This window comes from Plecotus auritus (genome assembly GCF_963455305.1).
Source record: "Plecotus auritus genome assembly, chromosome: 12".
Taxonomy (NCBI): Eukaryota; Metazoa; Chordata; class Mammalia; order Chiroptera; family Vespertilionidae; genus Plecotus; species Plecotus auritus.
Genome location: NC_137778.1, coordinates 37620765 through 37642030, shown reverse-complemented (window position 1 = coordinate 37642030; position 21266 = coordinate 37620765). Strand labels below are relative to the sequence as shown.

At 38.9% G+C, this 21266-nt stretch overlaps 1 protein-coding gene across 1 annotated transcript in view; it reads left to right on the top strand.

Moving 5' to 3' along the window:
• The window catches only part of CAPZA1 (capping actin protein of muscle Z-line subunit alpha 1), a 29692-nt gene extending 9578 nt beyond the window's left edge, over nucleotides 1-20114 (top strand). The window contains exons 3-10 of the mRNA XM_080648969.1: nucleotides 925-976; nucleotides 8128-8191; nucleotides 10441-10647; nucleotides 11722-11801; nucleotides 12402-12480; nucleotides 14276-14347; nucleotides 16719-16781; nucleotides 17157-20114. Of these exons, the coding sequence (XP_080505095.1) occupies nucleotides 925-976; nucleotides 8128-8191; nucleotides 10441-10647; nucleotides 11722-11801; nucleotides 12402-12480; nucleotides 14276-14347; nucleotides 16719-16781; nucleotides 17157-17297 (758 nt within the window). The 3' untranslated portion in view covers nucleotides 17298-20114. The remainder of the gene's footprint in view (nucleotides 1-924; nucleotides 977-8127; nucleotides 8192-10440; nucleotides 10648-11721; nucleotides 11802-12401; nucleotides 12481-14275; nucleotides 14348-16718; nucleotides 16782-17156) is intronic.
• Nucleotides 20115-21266: the final 1152 nt, after the last annotated feature.

Below are 21266 nucleotides of genomic sequence, written 5' to 3'. Positions count from 1 at the left end.
TGTTCCCTCTTGGAGTTAATTCTTGGTAGTTTTTAGTAACAAAAGAAAAGTGACTAGACTCTTAACACAGCTTTTTAAAAAGATTGTAGGCTTCCACGTGAGATTACTCAAAGAAAAATATGTTCGGCTATTTCACTGCCACTGACTAAATTGTGCCCAGCTTTCTTGGTCTGACGTTACAGATAAACTTGCAATTCTTTTTTTAAAAAAATATGTTTTTATTAATTTTAGAGAGGAAGGAAGAGGGAGAGAGAGAGATAGAAACATCAATGATGAGAGAATCAGTGATTGGCTGCCTCCTGCACGCCCCCTGCTGGGGATCAAGCCCACAACCCGGGCATGTGCCCTTGACCTGAATCAAACCTGGAACCCTTCAGTTCCCAGGCCGACGCTCTATCCACTGAGCCAAACCAGCTAGGGCAAACTTGCTATTCTTAATCTGATTTTAAAGGATTCTTTAGATACAAAATTAACAGTCCTTACTTTAACCTTCTGTCAACCGTGTTTTTCACTTGCTAAGAAATTCTTTGAGAATTTATTGTTGGGTTATTTATTGCAGCACAAATAATTGTATGCAAATCTATGAACATTAGCAACTATTTGTTTGCGTTTTTAGAAATAATACATCCAAAGACTAATCTTTCAAAATCTGATTTTAAAAAAATCAAATTTAGATCCCTAGCCAGGTAGCTCAGTTGGTAAGAGTGTCGTCCCACCAAGGTTGCAGGTTCTATCTCTGGTCAGGGCACATACAAGAAGCAACCAATGAATGCATAAATTAGTGGAACAACAAATCAATGTTTCTCTCGCTTTCCCCCTGTCTCAAATCATAAAATTTTTTAAATCTAATTGAGAAATCTGCTAAACTCTCTCAAGTTTGTCCTATTGAACATTGTAATTTTAACAATTTTTTTTCTTCCTCAGATGTTCGGCTACTACTTAATAATGACAATCTCCTCAGGGAAGGGGCAGCACAGTAAGTATCTTTAAAAACCTGTTTACAGTGTTATTCCAATATTGCATAAACTATGTTAATAGTAAACTGACCCTGAAAACTTAGCTTAAAGTATTTCAAAATGAAGCAATTGGTTTTAGCAGTTTTAGTTGTTTTATTCTTGGAGAAAACATGTTCCTCCAAAATGTTTACTTTCTTAAAACTTATTACATTATTTTACTTATTATATTATTTTACTTATTAGTTATTTATTTTGGTGTGAATTTCCCCCATTACAGCAGAGTTGAATGTTGGCTCTTCGGTTTTCTTCTATAGTTCTTTTAGCTCCTGTTGAATTTTTAAAAAACAGTTATAGAAAGATTAGGCTGTAATGGGAGAATGAAAATGTTTCTCAAATTGCCAAAGAATAGCAGATAATTTATAAAGTGATTTTATGGTAAAAATTAACCGTAGAGCCCTGACCGGTTTGGCTCAGTGGATAGAGCGTCGGCCTGCAGACTGAAGGGTCCCAGGTTCGATTCCGGTCAAGGGCATGTACCTTGGTTGCGGGCACATCCCCAGTGGGGGGTGTGCAAGAGGCAGCTGATCGATGTTTCTCTCTCATCAATGTTTCTAACTCTCTGTCCCTCTCCCTTCCTTTCTGTAAAAAATCAATAAAACATATTTTTTTTAAAAAATTAACCGTAGAGCCCAGACAGTGTGGCTCAGTGGTTGAGTGTCAACCCATGAACCAGAAGGTTGCGATTCAATTCCCAGTCAGGGCACATGCCCTGGTTGTGGGCTCAATTCCCAGTAGGGGGCATGCAGGAGGCAGCCGATTGATGATTCTCTCTCATCATTGATGTTTCTATCTCTCTCTCTCTCTCCTTCTCTCTGAAATCAATCAAAAATAAATAAAAGAATTAATCGTAGAATAATACCACCATTATTCTACCTAGTCATTGACTTCTTATCACTGTCAGGCTAATCCTTATAAAGAAGCATTTTCATTTTGTCTTTGTTTTTAAAAAGTTTCAGTGGTGGCCCTAGCTGGTTTGGCTCAGTGGATAGAGCATCAGCCTGCGGACTGAAGGGTCCCAGGTTCGAGTCCGGTCAAGGGTGCATGCCCTGGTTACAGGCTGGACCCCCAGAAGGGAGCAATGCAGGAAGCATCCGATCAATGAGTTTCTCTCATCATTGATGTTTCTACTCTCTCTCCCTCTCCCTTCCTCTCTGAAATCAATAAAAATACATATTTTTTTAAAATGTTACAGTGGTGTAGGTTTGCTTGTTTTGTTTTTTGTTGTGTCTTCAGATTTAAACACTGTCTAGCTTTCAAGGCCCCTGGTTATCTGGCTTTATCACTACTCTCCTTTACTCTTCAGTATAGTTTTATTTCAGTTACTCTATCCAGCTGGCCCAGAGTTCCTTTGTAAAGAGGAAAACGTAATTGGATAATGTCTGGGAAATGGTGAGGTGGGGAGATGGGATAGGGACTTTGATGCAGAACATCAAATAATTATGAATGCATTTGGTATGAAATATAATTGGTTTAGATGTTAACTATAGAAAGCTGTTAAGCTGCTGCCTGGTAAACAGTCATCTTCTGCCCGGTCCATACTGCTTTTTGGAACTCATTTTGGGACCAGATTCTACAAACCTAAAATTTGCATACCATCACTATAATCATCATCATGAAAGGTATCCTAATTACATATTGATTTAGGCACACACTAAAGAGACATTCTGATTTCCCTTAGGTGCATAGATTCTGCCATTAAAAAAAAAGCATTAATGGTTGGCTAGTTCAACCCGTTTACCCTGTGCCTTTTCATTGAAAAAATCTCACCTACGTTTTGTCAACACTTGGTTATTCCATCTGAATGCTTCTAATAATGAATTCGCTATTTCACAAGGCAGGTTCTTCAGTTTTCCTGCCTTATTGATCTTAGTTTTATCCTTGAGAGCTACCCAAAATTAAATCTTCTTCTCTGTGCTTGGTAAGGGGGGTTGGGAATGGGATGTCAAGATCCAAGAGTGAGTACATCCTAAGCCTGTCGTCTGTTTCCAGTTAGGAGTGACAGTAGAATTTGATGCGTAGTTCAGATGCTTCAATAGTTTTAATTATACTGACAATAAAGCTTTGTATTTATTAATATTCTGGTTCTTATGGACTCTAGATTCTTGGAAAACCTATTGCTAAAGGAGAATGTCTTATGCTCAAATATTTGATTTTCCATACAAATGAAGAGTTCAGTTTTATTTCCAATAATAAGGTACTTTGGTCCCTTGGTCCTAGTCCTCATAGGTAGCACTCAGTAAATGTTGTTCCGGTAATTATCATCTTCATCATTGCCTTCTATGTAAAATGAAGAAGGCCTAAACAACCTAGGAGTTACCCTCTTTCCTGGATTTCCACCAGAATCATTCTCTGATAATTCGAACACTTCTGCTCTAAGTAGGGTTTTGTAGACCATGTTAAAGAGGAGGTTTTTATTCTGAGAGAGGGAGGAAATTATTTGTTTTAAGCAGAGAATAACATGATGAGACTTATATTTTAGGATAATCACTGGCTGCTATGCAGGGGTCAGCAAAGATTGAAGTAAAGTAAGTGCTTAGAAGATGGAGTGGTTCAGAGATAAATGGTGGTGGTTTGGACTAGAGAAGCAATTTTTAACCAGTGTGCCGCAAGACTTTTTAAAACATTCAACATATGACCATTTATTAGGGGAAACTGACTTCTTTTCCCTTAGATTGTCAAATTTTAATAAATGACAGCAGCCTACACAACAATAGCTGTTTGGTGTGAATGCCCTGTCTTGAACCATAAATATATAGGTCATATAATGTAGTTGCATCTTATTGGTCACCTTGCATAATAAGGTTGTATCTGATTAGTTAATTCTTGGTACCAGAAATCCTTATACACAAATATAGGCACCTAATTTTTTATTTTTTTAAAATATATTTTATTGATTTTTTTTTACAGAGAGGAAGGGAGAGGGATAGAGAGTTAGAAACATCGATCAGCTGCCTCCCACACATCTCCTACTGGGGATGTGCCTGCAAACAAGGTACATGCCCTTGACCGGAATTGAACCTGGGACCTTTCAGTCCACAGGCCGACGCTCTATCCACTGAGCCAAACCGGTTAGGGCTAGGCACCTAATTTTTTAAAAGTAACTTTGGAGCAAAAGAGGTAAGTAAGTGTGTGTGTGTGTAAATCAAAATTATACTTAGAGTGACAGTGGTAGAATTGGTGGGAAGGAGTAAGACTTTTTTTTTAATTTAATAAATCTTTATTGTTCAGATTATTACAATTGTTTCTCCTTTTTCCCCCCATAGCTCCCCTCCACCCGGTTCCCACCCCACCCTTTGCCCTTACCTCCCCTCACACTGTCCTCATCCATAGGTGTACGATTTTTGTCCAGTCTCTTCCTGCACCCCCATATCCCTTTCCCCCTGAGAATTATCAGTCCACTCTCTTTCCATGCCCTGATTCTATTATATTCACCAGTTTATTCTGTTCCTCAGATTTTTAATTCACTTGATTTTTAGGTTCACTTGTTGATAGATATGTATTTGTTGTTCATAATTTTTATCTTTTTTCTTCTTCCTCTTCTTAATACCTTTCAGCATTTCATATAATACTGGTTTGGTGGTGATGAACTCCTTTAGCTTTTTCTTATCTGTGAAGCTCTTTATCTGAACTTCCATTCTGAATAATAGCTTTGCTGGGTAGAGTAATCTTGGTTGTAGGTTCTTGCTATTCATCACTTTGAATATTTCTTGCCACTCCCATCTGGCCTGAATAGTTTCTGTTGAGAAATCAGCTGACAATCGTGTGGGTGCTCCCTTGTAGGTAATTAACTGTTTTTCTCTTGCTGCTTTTAATATTCTCTGTCGTTTGCTCTTGGCATTTTAATTACGATGTGTCTTGGTGTGGTCCTCTTTGGATTCCTTTTGTTTGGGGTTCTGTGCGCTTCCTGCACTTGTAAGTCTATTTCTTTCACCAGGTGGGGGAAGTTTTCAGTCATTATTTCTTCCAATAGGTTTTCAGTGTCTTGCTCTCTCTCTTCTGGCACCCCCATAATTCTGATGTTGGTACGCTTGAAGTTGTCCCAGAGGCTTCTTACACTATCTTCAACTTTTTGGATTCTTTTTTCTTATTTTTGCTTTTCCGGTTGAGTGTTTTTTGCTTCTTTGTATTTCAAATCTTTGACTTGATTCTTGATTCTTGAGTCTGCTGTTGGGTCTCAGTATAATTTTTATTTCAGTCAGTGTATGTTTAATTTCTAGTTGGTCCTTTTTCATATCTTCGAGGGTCTCATTAAATTTATCAGCCTTTTCTAGGATATTCTTGAAAAGCCTTATAACCGTGGTTTTGAATTCTATATCCATTCGTTTGTTTTCCTCCATTCCTTTTGTTTGTGATCTGTTTCTTCGTCTCCCCATTTTTCACTGCTTCCCTGAGTTGGTAGGGTGGCTTTGTGTGCTAGGTTTCCTATATGGCCCAGTGGGTCGGCCTCCCCAGTTAACCTGAGTTGGACACTCTTGGTGCACCCCTTTGTGGACTGTGTGTACAGCCTTGTTGTACTTAAGTCTTGTTTGTTGTTGGTATCACTGGGAGGAATTGACCTGCAGGCCAGTTGGCTGTGAGGATCAGCTGTGTCTATGCTGGGAGAAGTTCGGTGCTGGAGACAGCCTTATAGGATAAGCCTTGCCAGATTGCAAAAGCCTCTGTGCTCAGCTTGGATGGGGTGGAGTCTCAGGGCGGAGCAGACAGTCTTGGCTTCCCGTCAGCCCTTCCCTTGTGCGCACGAGTCTCCAGACCTCTGCCTTCCGCGGTCCCCGAGTTTCTGCCTGACCGTCCAGATTTCCCCCGTAAGAGCATGGGTCCCCAGAGGCTCGCCCGGAACTGCGGTTCAGTGCAGTCAGGAGCTTCTGACTCCCTTCCACTAGGGAAAGCCTGTGGCAACCTCCGCAGTCAGTCTTTGTGCACACTCGCGCCTCCAGACCCCTGCCGCCATGGCTCCCCTGAGTCTCCAAGTCTCCGTGTGCCTTTCTCTCTACCTGACAGCCCAAACTCTCCCTGTATGAGCCTGGGTCCACAGGGTTTCGCCCAGAACTGGGGTTCAGTGCAGTCGGGGGCTTCCTTCCCCCTTCCGCCAGAGAAAGCCAGCCAGGCACTCCACCGCCCTTCCTCTCTGCGTGCACATATCTCCGTACCTCAGCTCTTTGCCACTCCTTCTCCGTGAGCTTTCCTCTTTCCTTCTAGTTATAGAATTTCCACTCAGCCAGCCTACCTGTGGTTCTGGATGGCATCCATTCTGTCTTTTAGTTGTAGTTTTGAAATTGTTGTGCAGGGCAGCAGTTTAGGTGCTCACCTATGCCGCCATCCTGGTTTCTCTCTCCTTCGGGTCAGATCCGAGGGGCCTCAGGAGTAAGACTCTTAATATGTACTCAAGGTAGAACTACAAGATTTACTGATGGATTGGATGTAAAGTGTGAGAGAAAGAAGAATCAAGGATGACCTCATGGTAACAGATTTTAGTGTTGATAGTTGTAATATATAGTCTAGGACGTATCCTAGAATGAAGTACTTATTCCCTATTCTTAAGCTTTTTTAAAAAAATAATAAATATGAACACTTAATTTATATTCCATTCTAAAGAGCAGGTGTATTTAAGACTTATTTGCTACATGGAGATGTGGTATTATAAGGAAATGATTCATTAAAAAACATAACAATAACTTAAGCTGAGAAGATTGATGATTAGCCTTAAATATTTGAAGTTCCAATATTTGTTACTTTGGTTTCTCTTGAAAAGTCTAGGAAAGGTTCTATGCTTTGCTTAAAAGGAGTGGTCTAGCAGATGTTTCAGCGGGTTAAAATTGGGCTGGAGAGATGTTTAATTCTTCTCTTGGCAAGTGAATTGTGTGAGAGGACTGATACTGCATAAGCATATAAGTGTATAATGCTTTCTTATACTGAAGCTTATTTCCATCTTTCTTTTTTCTTATCTTTAGCTTACTTTGTAAGATGTACTAGGAAGCAATTGAAAATGCAGATTTAAGCAAAAGAAGAAAAAAGGTGAAAACATGAATAATAAAAAATATGAATAATAAAAAAAGAAAAGGCAGAGTTTCATAAATCTAGCACTGAAGAAATAAACAATGAGGCATGTACTTTGAATATTTATTCATACCCTCACCCTTTTTTTTAAAAGATAACCTCTACTCTGCCTTAGATTCTCCTCTGAGACTTGACTGATGCTCAACTCTCACCTCACTCTCCCCATGTCAGACACATTCCAGTACATTTATTTTTTTGGTATTTTTTATTTTAAAAAATATTTTTATTGGTTTTAGAGGAAGAGAAGGGGGAGAGAGAAAAACATCCACGTAAAAGTGGAACATCCATCATCTGCCTCCTGCACGCCCTCTGTTGGGGATTGAGCCTGAAACCTGGGCGTGTACCCTGACAGAATCAAACCGGTCACCTTTTGATGCACAGGAGGTTGCTCAACCAACTGAACCACACTGGCCAGGGTGCCTTCCAGTACCTTTAACTAGGTCTCTCCTACCTCAGAGCCCAGAATAAAGAAGGCAAGATTTCCAAAATAGTGCCTCAATTGAAGATTCTTTTTGAAAGCTCCTATCTAAATGATTAAACTGTTGGTATTTCACTATAATCACATAGCTTAAAACCGTGGTCGGCAAACTGCGGCTCGCGAGTCACGTGCGGCTCTTTGGCCCCTTGAGTGTGGCTCTTCCACAAAATACCACGGCCTGGGCGAGTCTATTTTGAAGAAGTGGCATTAGAAGAAGTTTAAGTTGAAAAAATTTGGCTCTCAAAAGAAATTTCAATCGTTATACTGTTGATATTTGGCTCTGTTGACTAATGATTTTGCTGAGCACTGGCTTAAAACTTAGGAACTGTCCAAATGTGAGCTGTATTGGAGTTTAGGAGTGGAGAGGAAAGGGGAATTTCAGAGCTTAGTGCACTTCTGAGATGCTGTGGAGAGGAGTTCCTGCAGAAAGCTGGAAGGCATTACGGTATCACCAGTTGTCTAGAGATAAAGGGAAAAAGACCAGGGAGTGTTTCACCTTCTCTTTTACTATTATGTGAAGTACGTGTTGTGTTTATATATAATTCTTTATTTTGTTTTTTTTTCACTTTTGAAAAACAGTGCATTTGCCCAGTATAACATGGATCAGTTCACGCCTGTAAAGATAGAAGGATATGAAGATCAGGTAAAAATTATTTCTATTTCATAGGCTATGCCTGAAAGATAATAGAAATCCTATAAACCAAAGTAGATATAAAAATGGCTAACTTTGTCAACATTTCCATATAAGTAATAATCAACTTTAAAATGTAGTCAAAAGGAGATCAGATTCTTAGCCATAACAGCAACAGCAAAAAAAAGATATTACTTGGACAATGAAAGAAAGATGTATGGTTTATTAGATATCATCACTGCATATAATAAAGAATCAACCACAGTGGGTCATCTAAATGGAGATCTTATTTTTGTTATGCAGGAGTCCAGAGGTAATATTTAGGGCTGATATGGCAGCCCTCTGATGTCATCAGAAACCCAAATTGCTTCTAGTTCTATTCTGCCATTCTTAGATATGGTTTTCATTATGCTCTCAAGATAGCTGCTCCGTTTCTGGGCAGTGAATCTGTGTTCGAGGAAGGAAAGGGGAGGTAGGTTTGAAAGGTGCTATTGGTCATTCCAGAAGCCCCTTCCAATGGCAAGTTTTTGCCAGAATGCATATCATTCCTAGCTGGGAATTGTCATTTTTTAATTGAACACATTACCTTCTTGAAAACCTTTGAGGCTCTGTTAAGGAAAAAGGAGAAAGTGGATATTAGATAGGAAACTAGCAAGACTCTGCCACACAGTTCATATATACTCACACATTTAGATCAGAAAAATAAATGGAAAACTGAATAGATTTAAGTGTCATATTTCAGGATAAGAACTATAAATAATATGGAAAGCTTATCAGAGTAAGAAATACCCTCCTATATAATAAAAGGCTAATATGCAAATTCACCGAACGGTGGAATGACCGGTCGCTATGACGCGCACTGATCACCAGGGGGCAGATGCTCAATGCAGGAGCTTCCCCCTGGTGGTCAGTGTGCCAGAAGCCGGGCTCACGGCTGATGAGCGCAGCGGCTGTGGTGGGAGCCTCTCCTGCCTCCACGGCAGCGTGGCAGCGTTAAGGATGTCCGACTGACAGCTTAGGCCCACTCCCCGCCCCTAAGCCGTCAGTCAGACATCCCCCAAGGACTGCCAAACTGCAAGAGGGCGCAGGCCTCACAGTCCGGGCTGAGGGAACCCCCCTGAGTGCATGAATGTCATGCACCAGGCCACTAATAAATGATATGGGAACATTTGTTTTTCAAATAGATTTTATACAATTCTTGTGAAAATTATTATTGACCATACAGCAATATTCTGATCAAGAAAAACAGTGAAGGGAGACTACTAGCAAACATAAAGACAAGCAGTGGTTGGAGAAACCTTAAACCTAAGTATCATAAACAGAAGGAAAAGGAAACAGTTCTTAAATGTATAAGATTAATCTAACTGACTTCCAGTGCCAGCTATATATCTAGATTATTTCTTGGGTTTAAAGTTGACCTGTTTTTTTTTGTTGTTTTTTTTTTGAAACAACAAAAAAAAATGTAACGGCAAGCCCATCCCTCTGGGTGTCTCTTAGTGTTCCATGCCAGAGCAAACTGACCTTGAACCATTGCCTGGCCTCTGCTCCTGGGCTGTAGTAGGAAATGGAAAGTGAATCAAAACTTGAGTAATAATGAAACATTAGAAAAATTTGTAAAAGAAAGTGGCTTCTGCGTAATAAAAAGTTTTACAAATAAGATTTTAAAAGGAGGTAATATGCACCTCAAATAAATAAAGAATAAAGAAAAAACAATAAAAAAATAAAAGCGTAATATGCTAATTAGACCAGACAGCCAAACCACTTTCCAGACAACCTCCCGCACGAAGCCGGGGCTGCACGGGCCAAGGCATGCCGCCACAGCTGCGAGGGCTGAGCTCCTTGCATGAGTTTCGTGCATCAGGCCAGTAGTAATAGATAAAAAGGTTATTGGGATACCTATGGATGATGTCAAGAGTTCATTGAATAAATAAGGAACAGACATGAACCAACTGCACCCAGTAGGGGAATATAAAGCAAACTTGGAAAAGTGTTAGATTGCCTAGTAATAGTAATTAAAGAAGTGCAGATTAAAATTTTAATGTGATATATTTACCTTTTAGTTACAAAAGTTGCAACATTAAGAAGAAGTTTTATGAGGGTTAGACTAAAGAATAAAATTACTTGATGGAAATACTGGTAAGGAAGAAATCTGACTAAATGAAAAGTTAACTGTCTTTAGAATTTTTATTTGCTTTGTAAAATGTGTCAACAACTGTTTTTTTTTATAGAAGTTACTCATGTTTTTAATTCTTCTTTGGAAGGTCTTAATTACAGAACACGGTGACTTGGGTAACAGCAGATTTTTAGATCCCAGAAACAAAATTTCCTTTAAGTTTGATCACTTACGGAAAGAAGCAAGTGACCCCCAGCCAGAGGAAGTAGATGGAGGTCTGAAGTCTTGGAGAGAATCCTGTGACAGTGCTTTAAGGGCCTATGTGAAAGACCATTATTCCAGTGGCTTCTGTACTGTTAAGTATCTGCCAGTTTCATTATTAGAGAGTGTTTTTTGCTTTCATTTACCCATTCTTTGAGGGCTTTGGCCAGCCAAACATCACTTCTTTCTTCTTAGTTACAGTCTCCTGCATTTTATTCCCTGAATAATGTTTGAAAGGGGTATGAATGGAAAATTTTATATGGAAAATTATTTTCTTAAATCCCAATGCATAAAAATTTTAAATCTCAGTCAATGTATCCTATTTCACATTTCGTCAGAAATTACCTTACTCCCACCAAGAAAAAAAAAAAAGGCCCTAGCTGGTTTGGCTCAGTGAATAGAGTGTCGGCCTGCAAACTAAAGGGTCCCGGGTTGCGGGCTTGATCCCCAGTAGGGGGCATGCAGGAGGCAGCTAATCAGTGATTCTCTCTCGTCATTGATGTTTCTCTCTCTCTCTCTCTCTCTCTCTCTCTCTCTCTCTCCCTCCCTCCCTCCCTCCCTCCCTCCCTCCCTCTCTCTCTCTCCCTCCCCCCCTTCCTCTCTGAAATCAATTAAAATTTTTTTTTTAAGTCATCAAAGGTCTTTAGCTTAAACTTGATTCTAACTACAAGCTAGACATGTTCCATGTAAATTTCCCAATTTGTTAATGGTACCACCCACCATCTTTCTAGTTACCCAAGCATGCAAGTACTTTCTTGTTTTTGCCCTTCAGTTGCAGTATATTGCTAGACTTTTGAATGTGCTTCTGCATCCTGCTGTTCATTGATACTACCCTAATTTACTGCCTAGATTAATTCCGTGGCCTCCTGATTAATATTGGTTATTCAGTTCTGGAGGCAATATAACGAACCGATATATCATACCCCTAGTTTCTTACCTGAATGTTTACTCATCTTTTATTCCCAGTCTCTACTTATGAGAACATCATCTGTCTTATAAGGTCCAGCCTAACTGGCACCTCCCATGAATTCTTTTGAATTTTCAGCTCATCCTCTCTGATTCTTTATCTCCCCAAAAGATTTAGCGATTAGCACACTGCTTTTATACAGTATTTGTTGTTTAGATTAATGTGTTTTCAGAGTCTAACTTTTTTTTTTTTTAACAATAGGTTTATGCTAAAACTATAGATGGGCAACAGACCATTATTGCGTGTATTGAAAGCCACCAGTTTCAGCCTAAAAATTTCTGGTAAGAAAGTAGATGTTCTATTTGTACCTCATTTATATTACAAAGGAACCAAACCAGATTAATAAAGTGCCCAGTTAAAAGTCTGAGTTTGCCCTGTTTGGGTAGCTCGGTTGGTTGAGCATTGTCCCAACATGCTAAGGTTTTGGGTTCGATCCCTGGTCAGGGCACATAGAAGAATCAACCAGTGAATGCATAAGTTAAACAACAAATCGATGTTTCCCTTTCTCTCTCTCTCTCTCTCTCTCTCTCTCTCTAAAAAAAACAATAAAGAAAAAAATAATAAAGAGTGTGAGTTTTACTTGGATTTGGTTAACAATACTTTGGTTAATTGCATAACTCAGCAGCTCATCCATCTGTTTGTGGAAGAGGCTCTATGAACAGAATAGCATGGTTTTTTACTCCAATATAAAAAATGAAAGTCAAAGTAACTTGGAAAAGGCTTATGATTAGGCCACTAGTATACAAACAGATCTGATTTGTTAAACTAGAAATGATTTGTTTCCTTTTTCCACTTTCCCAAATTATTTGCCTCAGTGAGAAATCACCTTTTACTTACGCTTATTGCTAATTCTATAGTGATGTGTGTGTGTTTTTTAATAGGAATGGTCGTTGGAGATCAGAATGGAAGTTCACCATCACGCCACCTACAGCCCAGGTGGTTGGAGTACTTAAAATTCAGGTGAGAGTCCCAACATGTTAATAGGCCACATATTAAAGTGTCACATCTTCCACAGAAATATTCAAGTTGGAATTTGTTCTGTTATGAAAATAAGAAACAACTATATGTAGATGCAAGGGGAGACCAATGGTAGTGAATAGAAATAGAAGCTTCCTTCCTGGGGAAGTAAACAGAGAGCTATTCTAGCTTGATAAAGGGTAGTCATGTGGAGTGTACTGCTTGCTTGTTATTTTCTCTTTCAAAGATAATATGAGGCCTTCCCAGAAATTACCAAAAAAAAGTTCTAGGAAATAGAAAAATAAGTAATTATTAAGAAATGACTATATAGCAGCTACTGTAACTTATGGTCTTTCATGTATATTGCCTCATTTAAGTATTTACATGTACATATATAAAACTTAGCTCTTCGGTTTGAGGAAAGCTACATGAATGGGTTATTTTGTCTTGTTTATTTTACAATAGTGACAAGATTTTAAAATCAAGTAAATAAAAGGAATTTTTATAAAGATTGCATGAGAAAATATAAGGAATAAGTAAAATGTATTGCATAATGCCTAATACATAGTAATGACTTAATAAATAATCACTAAGGTACTGCAGGTTATTGCTCCTTTCTTCTCCTTTTCTGCTTTATCTCTGAAAACATTTCCTTTTATTCGGTTATCTCCTGATAGTGTGGACTAGATAAAAGAAACAGGCATTACCTGGACTATTGTTCTGGCATTATGTCCCCAGTTTTAGTTCCCTTCCCTTTATTTTGTTCATAACACAAGTATAATCTTTCTAAAACATTCCCTTTCCCTGGGACCCCATCACTCATAATAGGAGAAAGTCTGAATTTTTAACATGGTTTCTAAGGCACTTTGCTCTTCACAGTTTATCTCCAGCTTACTTCATAGCAGTGTCTCACAATGCCACACTCCCCTCCTCCACACATCCTTATCTGCAGTCAGTTCTTTGTTCTTCCCTCAAGGAAACCAGTTGTGCTCCATTCTCTTGTACTTTTTTATCCCCTTGCTAGATACCCTTCTCTACCTTGTCCACTTAGGTGACAACTCCTGTTTCCAAGACCCTGTGCAAATGCACTTAACAAAAGGAAATTCTCATCTTATTCTGTATGACCAGTTTATAGCCATGTTAAGATGACTGAACCTATCTTGTAAGTTGCCAAGATTTCCTGAGCCTTATGTCATTGATTGATTAGTCTGTCTCTTGTGTATTCCTCTTTTTTTGCTAATTGTTTTCATAATTATAGCACCCACTTTACCTTATATCCTTACAACTGCTTTTGTCTTACTTTTTTGTAGCCTAATTTACCAATATTTGTTTTCCAATCCTGTCTTTACCCCTCAAACTTTTCCGCACTTGATCAAATCTGCTTATCAAGATTGATGATACTGTATGTGGAAAGATGTGTAAGGAATTAGAATCCATTAAAATTCCTTCGTTTTCACAGAGAAAAACTAATGTTTAATGATTTTATTTTGAACTGTTAAGCGTGGGATCATTTAAGTTCTTTGCATCACAATGCCTAGTGTGGTGCCTGAAATGCAATAAGACATAATAAATGTTTGTTGAACTTAATAATCAGTTTTCCCTGCAAAGGAAAGAGAGAATTCTTAAATTTGACTGTTCTGTGCATTTTAACCGCCAGAGTAAATTACCATTGGTAATAGTAACTATTCATTCAGAGTTGGTAAAGATTGGAAATGGCTTAAGGCATGGATATGTGCCCTAAGCGGCAGGTTTCTGTATGAACTACATATAAACCTGCTCACAACATTGTTTCACACAGGTACACTATTACGAAGATGGCAATGTTCAGTTGGTTAGTCATAAAGATGTACAGGATTCAGTAACTGTTTCGGTGAGTGTGAAGTATTTATATTTAACATCTGTCTCATTTGTGTCTTGTTTCTCTTTTAAAAATTAGTTTTGATCCTGAGGGCTGATTCTGCTGTTAGAAATTCAGTTTGTTTTCAGTGCTTTGATTTTGGCAGCTTATAAGAGTATATAACCAACCAACTAGATTAGTTCAAAGACTTTAACACAGAAGAGTGGCCTTAGAGAATTCAGACTTCTGTCTTTCTCTTTCTCAGTTGTGAGATTTGCTCAAGGACAGCAATATCTTCAGTCAGTAACAACCAGGAGGAAAAAAAGATTGCCAAACTAAATCCTATCGGGCTGCATTCATATCTTTAGAGAAACAACATTTTTAGGAATATTACATCAAAAAGTATTTTGTGTTCTGTACCTGGAAAGAAGGGATGTAATTTTTCTTGTATTCTCGCTACTTCTTTATATTCCTAAAACTTACTGAGCACTCTCAAGTAGCTTTTGTTTTTGTATTTTATATCTGTCAATATTTACCTTATTAGAAATAAAAAACTGTATGGTGCCAGATGAGAACTAGATTTATTGGGATGATCACTTTGTAAGGCATGTAAATGTCCAATCACTATGTTGTGCACCTGAAACTAATATAATGTTGTGTCAACGGTAATTGAAAATATTTTTAAAGAAAAAAATTCCAAATGCAAAATAAATTAAAACTGAGAAATATTAAATTTTTATTAATTAAAAGTTGCAATACCAAGCCTGTTAGTTTTTAACCTAAATAACATTTTCATGGAAAACAACTATGTTTTTCAAACCAAAAATAATTAATGAAAAGAATGGCATTGATTTACATTTTTCACAAATCGTGCAATGTCTGGCTTACTAAAAGAACTAAATCCTCATGTGCTTCACACATGCCATTGGCCTCAGAGTGATCAGGTCATCACACACATGTAGCTTCTATGAAACTATACTGTATATACACGAGAGTAAGAGTAAAAAAGGCATGTAGCTTTCTCTTAGTATTATTATAAAACTAGAGGCTCAGTGCACGAAATCCGTGCACTAGTAGGGTCCCTAGCGGCTGTCGGCTGCTGGCCAGGTACTCCCTCCCTTCCCCCAGCTGCCTGCCTCCTGCTGCTGGTCGCCCTGCGATCAGATCTGTGGGGCATTGGGCCCCGGCTCAGCTCCCTCAGCGCCTGTCACAGTGGCAGCGGGACAATCGAATCGGCGGTGGGGCAATGGGCCCCCGGCCTGTGACCAGTGGCTCACACCAGCGTTGGCCTGGTGTTGCCCACTCACCTGCTCCACCATCCCGCACCGGTCCTGCTCTTGTCGAGGCTCATCGGGGCCTGCAGGGCCTCCACTGCCACCTGTTGTCAGCGCCGCGTCGCCAACACCCGCTATGTTCTGTGCCACTCCCTGGTGGTCAGCACACTTACAGCAAGCGGTCGTACTCCTGGCAGAACTCCCGGTCGAGGGGACAATTTGCATATTAGGTTTTTATTATATAGGATTGAAAATAGTTTTGACTATTTGAAAGAATCTTGGACCTGCTGCTCTGCATTAAATCTTACCCTCCTGCCTTTAATTCTGTTGTACTTAATGTTGAAAGGAAGGAGAGAGATTCAGTTCATTTTATACCTGAATCATGTAAAGCAAAATGTGATTGGTTGGGTTAGCATCATAAATAGTAAATAGAGGAATATATGAGCTTAACATATATGACCGATATATCTGAGGACATTGTTAATATCATCTTAAAGCAGAAATATTTTCAAAGCATAAAAATCTAAAGACAGCCGGTTTGGCTCAGTGGATAGAGAGTTGGCCCTTGACTTGAAAGGTCTCACATTTGATTCTGGTCAAGGGCACATACCTAGGTTGCAGGCATGATCTCCAACCCCAGTCCGGGCACATGCAGGAGGCAACCAATTGATGTGTCTGTCCCTCACATCGATGTTTCTCTCTCTCTTTCTACACCTCCCTTCTATTCTCTCTAAAAATCAGTGGAAAAAAATATCCTTGGGTGAGGATTAACAAAAACGAAAAAATATGAAGACATCATGATGGTGCCTTATGGGCATACTGTGATAGATTGGAAAGAGCATGGCCTTTTTTGGGCAAAGACCTGGATTCAAATCCCATCATTATTGTTCAAAAGCTGTATGATTTTGGTCAAGTCACTTAAGAGGATTCTGTTTTCTGCAAAATGGAAATGATGATAACAGATCTTCACAGGGTTGTTGAAGAGAATCAAAGAAGATAATGTGCATGGGAACAGTTGATAAACTATAAATTGTGCAAATGTTAGTTAAGATAGCCTTCTCACTATCTTTTTATTCGCTGCTTTCACATTTTTAAAAATTCATATTTTTCTTTCCTCCTCCCTTCACTAGAATGAAGCACAAACTGCCAAGGAGTTTATTAAAATCATAGAACATGCAGAAAATGAGTATCAGGTAAGAAGATTTAGAACTAACTTTTCTAGACCTACTACCTTCTTATTTTGCTGTTAACATATTTTGTTAGACTTCTCTTTGTTCTTGTAACATAAAAATGTGTTGTTCAGTGTTATAAGTGTGGAGAATTTGCAGACCTTGCAACTTGGCATTGTGCTTACAATCAGGTGTTGATATGGAAAGGGACTGTAGCCCTAGTTTAATAAATAATATAGGTGGGCTTCTTAACCCACTTCAGAGATTGGAGAGGAGTTCAGTAGAAATAGTATAGAAATAGTATATCTTGTCTCTTCTTCCTAGGGGACTCAAGCATGTCCTTGACCTCATTTACTTTACTTTCTGTTCAAGTAACTTATCTTTAATTATCCATTGCAGACAGCAATTAGTGAAAACTATCAAACAATGTCGGACACCACATTCAAGGCCTTGCGCCGGCAGCTTCCAGTTACACGCACCAAAATCGACTGGAACAAGATACTCAGCTACAAGATTGGCAAAGAAATGCAGAATGCTTAAAGGCTGAATGTAAGATTCTTCAGTACATGGGAAGAAAGGCTTCAATGTATGGTCATATGATAAATAAGTGATTTATAAACAAGAGTGATATTTTGCTAGGGCTTTCGAAGTTAACAGGTTTTCTAGCCTCATGGAATACTGTTGAACCTATAGCATTGTCTTGATACTTTTATGTTCTCTGACTTGTAATTTTCTGTTTTCACTATATCTACTTGTAAATTTTTTTTTTTTAATTCTGCCACATTTAATGATGAAGAGAAAGATCTATCCTGGAGTCATTTTACTGCTTAGAAAATTTTCCTAGCCATAAAGCCCTGTTTCTGGTATAGACAGGTAATATGTTCACTGCTTTTCTACCCCTGTCCTTCAAAGCACACCTGGTATTTCCATGGATTATATTGATCAACAGCTAAAGAGGCTGTGCTACTAACTGTAGCCGAATGGAAGATATATCCATCCTCTCCCTCAACTGCCTTGATCATCTCTTAGAGCATTGCATAACTGTAGTTTTCAAAAGTTTAGATTGGGGCTTTTCACGTCCTTTTGTTGGGCACAGGAAGTTTTCTGGAAATTCCATTATAGCCAGCTTCTCTGGGGAAGTTGTTTTTAAATCCAAAGACTTGAACCACATTCCCTGCACATGAACGTGTTTGCTTTTTTCCCTTCCTTATTGTCTCCTTCCTGTCTAGTACCTTTGTAGTTGTAGACATCTGCATTTTTAGCAGAGTTTTACCCATTATTGTTTTTTTAATATTCCAGAACTGCTGACATATGAGGGATGTAGTAGAGTATCAGAGTTGAAAAATGAAGATGAAGAAATAATAGGTATCTGTGCTTTAATACATGTGGCAGGATTGTACTATAAGCAAACAAATCAAACAGCTATGTAAATCACAAACAAAACCTAAAAATGAACCAAAGTGAAAAGGATAACTTCCAGGCAGTATCTTTCTATTGTAACCTGTTATTTAAGGGAATACTAGTGATTTGTTCTAAGTAGGATGTAAAACTTGTTCTAAAGTACTTTTCCTCAGTCCTGCCTGCCAAGAACTTAAATGTAACTGTGATATAGCAATCCTTCCAGGTTTATTGGCAGGTATATGTGTGATCTCAGAATACACAGGTGACATAGATATGAGATGACAACTGAAATGGTGGATTCATTTACATTGTTTACACTTCTATGACCAGGCCTTAAGGGAAGGTCAGTTTTTTAAAAACCAAGTAGTGTCTTCCTACCTGTCTGCATATACATGTCAAAAAAGAAGGTTGTTTGTGCTGCAGCTTTGTTTTTGCTCAGTTATACAGTCAAGCAAGAGTTTGTTTCCAAGTGACCTATTGAGCTGTATAAGCATATTTGTTTATTTCAAATAAAATATATTTGTATTATTTGTCATTCATACTATCCACCCATACCACACTATCCTCTGTATCAGGTAGTCCAATAGAAATATACCTGTTTTGTTCTTAAATGGTCTAAGTCTCCTTTTTGATCCGTCCCTTCAGCCTTAGTTCTCAGGGTAACATGTGGAAGTGTATTTGAAGAAAGCATCCAGGAGTCTGAAATTGGTTCCTACCTTCAACTATTCTAGTTATAGTGAATTACAAAGACTTGCAAAGAATAGGTGTGTGTTTGTTTGGAGCAATGTCTATGGATCAATCACACTGCTCTTCACTCAGAGACTTCCAGTGGTTCAAAGGTTTTGTTTTGGATTTTCAGTTTCTGTCAAATAGGAAAATCTAGTTGTTTTCTACCGATCACTCAGGAAGTAGGGCTCCAGTATGGTTGTAGTCACATTAAACAGGACATAGAAATGAAAGAATCCCTATGCCTCCAACTTAGGTAATATTTTCACTTTGACTTAACTCTAAGTGCTGCTTTTCTTCCATACAAGTGTGACTTAGTTACAGGTATGTGGGAAAGGTTTTTATCCTGGTCTCCAACAGAGAGCAGAGGAGCTTCGGTGCTTCACCCTCCACCCAAGGCCAGTTCAAATCTCCCGCCTCCCCCCTTTTTGAGGGACATTTAACTGTACTACGCTCTATCATAATGCAAACAGATTCAAACATTCTGGTCTTTGCCTTTAACTTATTAACTTAGCCATTAACTTATTTCCTTAGCCCCTACAGACTTTTTTAAGAACTTAATCTCTTGACCATTAAAGCTCTTGGTTACTTGTATAATTGGGAGGAAGTCAACCCTCCTTGCCAAGTCCTTCAGAGATCTGACTTCCTGGACCTCTTTGAGCAGAATATGTGCTTTGAATTATGTCTGTTTTATCACACGCTGTTGAGTTCAGCCTGTGATATCCAAGCGGATGAAACAGTTTTCTGTGAGGCCTCACTCCTATATTTTGGTTTGAAATTACACTGCTGATGACTTCCATTTGAGCCTGTGTGGCTGTGCTGTAAGTTGCCTGGTTCCAGTATTGTTCTCTGCTATATAATCTAGAACTTTGATGTTGGACTCATCTAGGTTTGAGAGATACTTGGCAAACCTTGGCACATTCTCTCCAAACTCGCAAAAGACATACATACCTGAATGCCAATTTCTGATTTTATAATTTTATATAGAACTACCAAGCTACCTACTATGTGAGAAATCAAAAAAAAAAAAGGAAGATTGAGCCCTAACTGGTTTGGCTCAGTGGATAGAGCGTCAGCCTGCGGACTCAAGGGTCCCAGGTTCGATTCCAGTCAAGGGCATGTACCTTGGTTGCAGGCACATCCCCAGTAGGGGGTGTGCAGGAGGCAGCTGATCGATGGTTCTCTCTCATCGATGTTTCTAACTCTCTGTCCCTCTCCCTTCCTCTCTGTAAAAAATCAATAAAATATATTTAAAAAAAAAAAAAAAAAAAAAAAAGGAAGATTGGTAAATACAGAATAAAACTGGGTGGTGCAGCCCTAGCTGGTTTGGCCTGTGGACTGAAGGGAACCGGGTTTGATTCTGGTCAAGGGCACATGCCCGGGTTGCTGGCTAGATCCCCAGTAGGGGGCGTGCAGGAGGCAGCCGATCAATGATTCTCTCTCCTCATTGATGTTTCTATCTCTCTCCCTCTTCCTTCCTCTGAAATCAATAAAAATATTTTTTTAAAAACACACAAAAAACTAGATGGTCCATTAAGATAAATTGAACTAAAATTGTCCCTTGAATGGACAGACTATACATAAAAAGACAGGATCTAGGCCACCTGAGGGCAGAAACAATCTCACACTTCTCAAATCCATTGTCTCAGAAAGCATCCTGTTATGCCCCGCCCGGTGTGGCTTTGTCCCATGCACCAGGAGGTCGCTGGTTCAATTCCCCCGGCGGGGCACATGCTCAGGTTGTAGGCTTGATCTACATGCAGGAGGCGGCCAGTTAATGTTTCTCTCCCTATCCCTTCCTGTCTCTGAAATCAATAAATATACTTTTTTTTTTAAAGCATCTTGTTATGTTATGAATCCACAGTTAACTGGTTATTCATAGTAGTTACGTTCTATAAAGTTGCCAGTGAACAATAAATTTGCAAATACTGAAAAATTGCTCTTCAGAGGAATAAAAAGTTAGGTTCCTTCGAGCTTCTGGTCACATTTCTTTCAACTGATCAACACATAATCTTATTCTATAAGTGTTTCTATTTAAATCAGCTTATTCGACATACATTGTTTATTCATTCATGTTGAACTCATGGCCAGCAGCATTTATAATTCATGCCTGGAGTGTATATAAAGGAATTTTCTTTGTAAGGTATATCACAGCCTTCTTGTGCTTTGAAATCCTACAGAGCAAGCACTTCAGTACTATGCAGGCTTGGGGGCCGTTTTAAGCAATGAAATCACCAACAAAAAGGACAAAAAAGTGATCACAAAATTGATCACAAAAAGGACATTTGTTTTATGAGCTGAAACAAGAAAGGACAGCTGGTAACAGGCACTCTGAGCGGGCAACTCCCCCCTCCCCCACCCCTTCCCCCATGGACTGGCCCA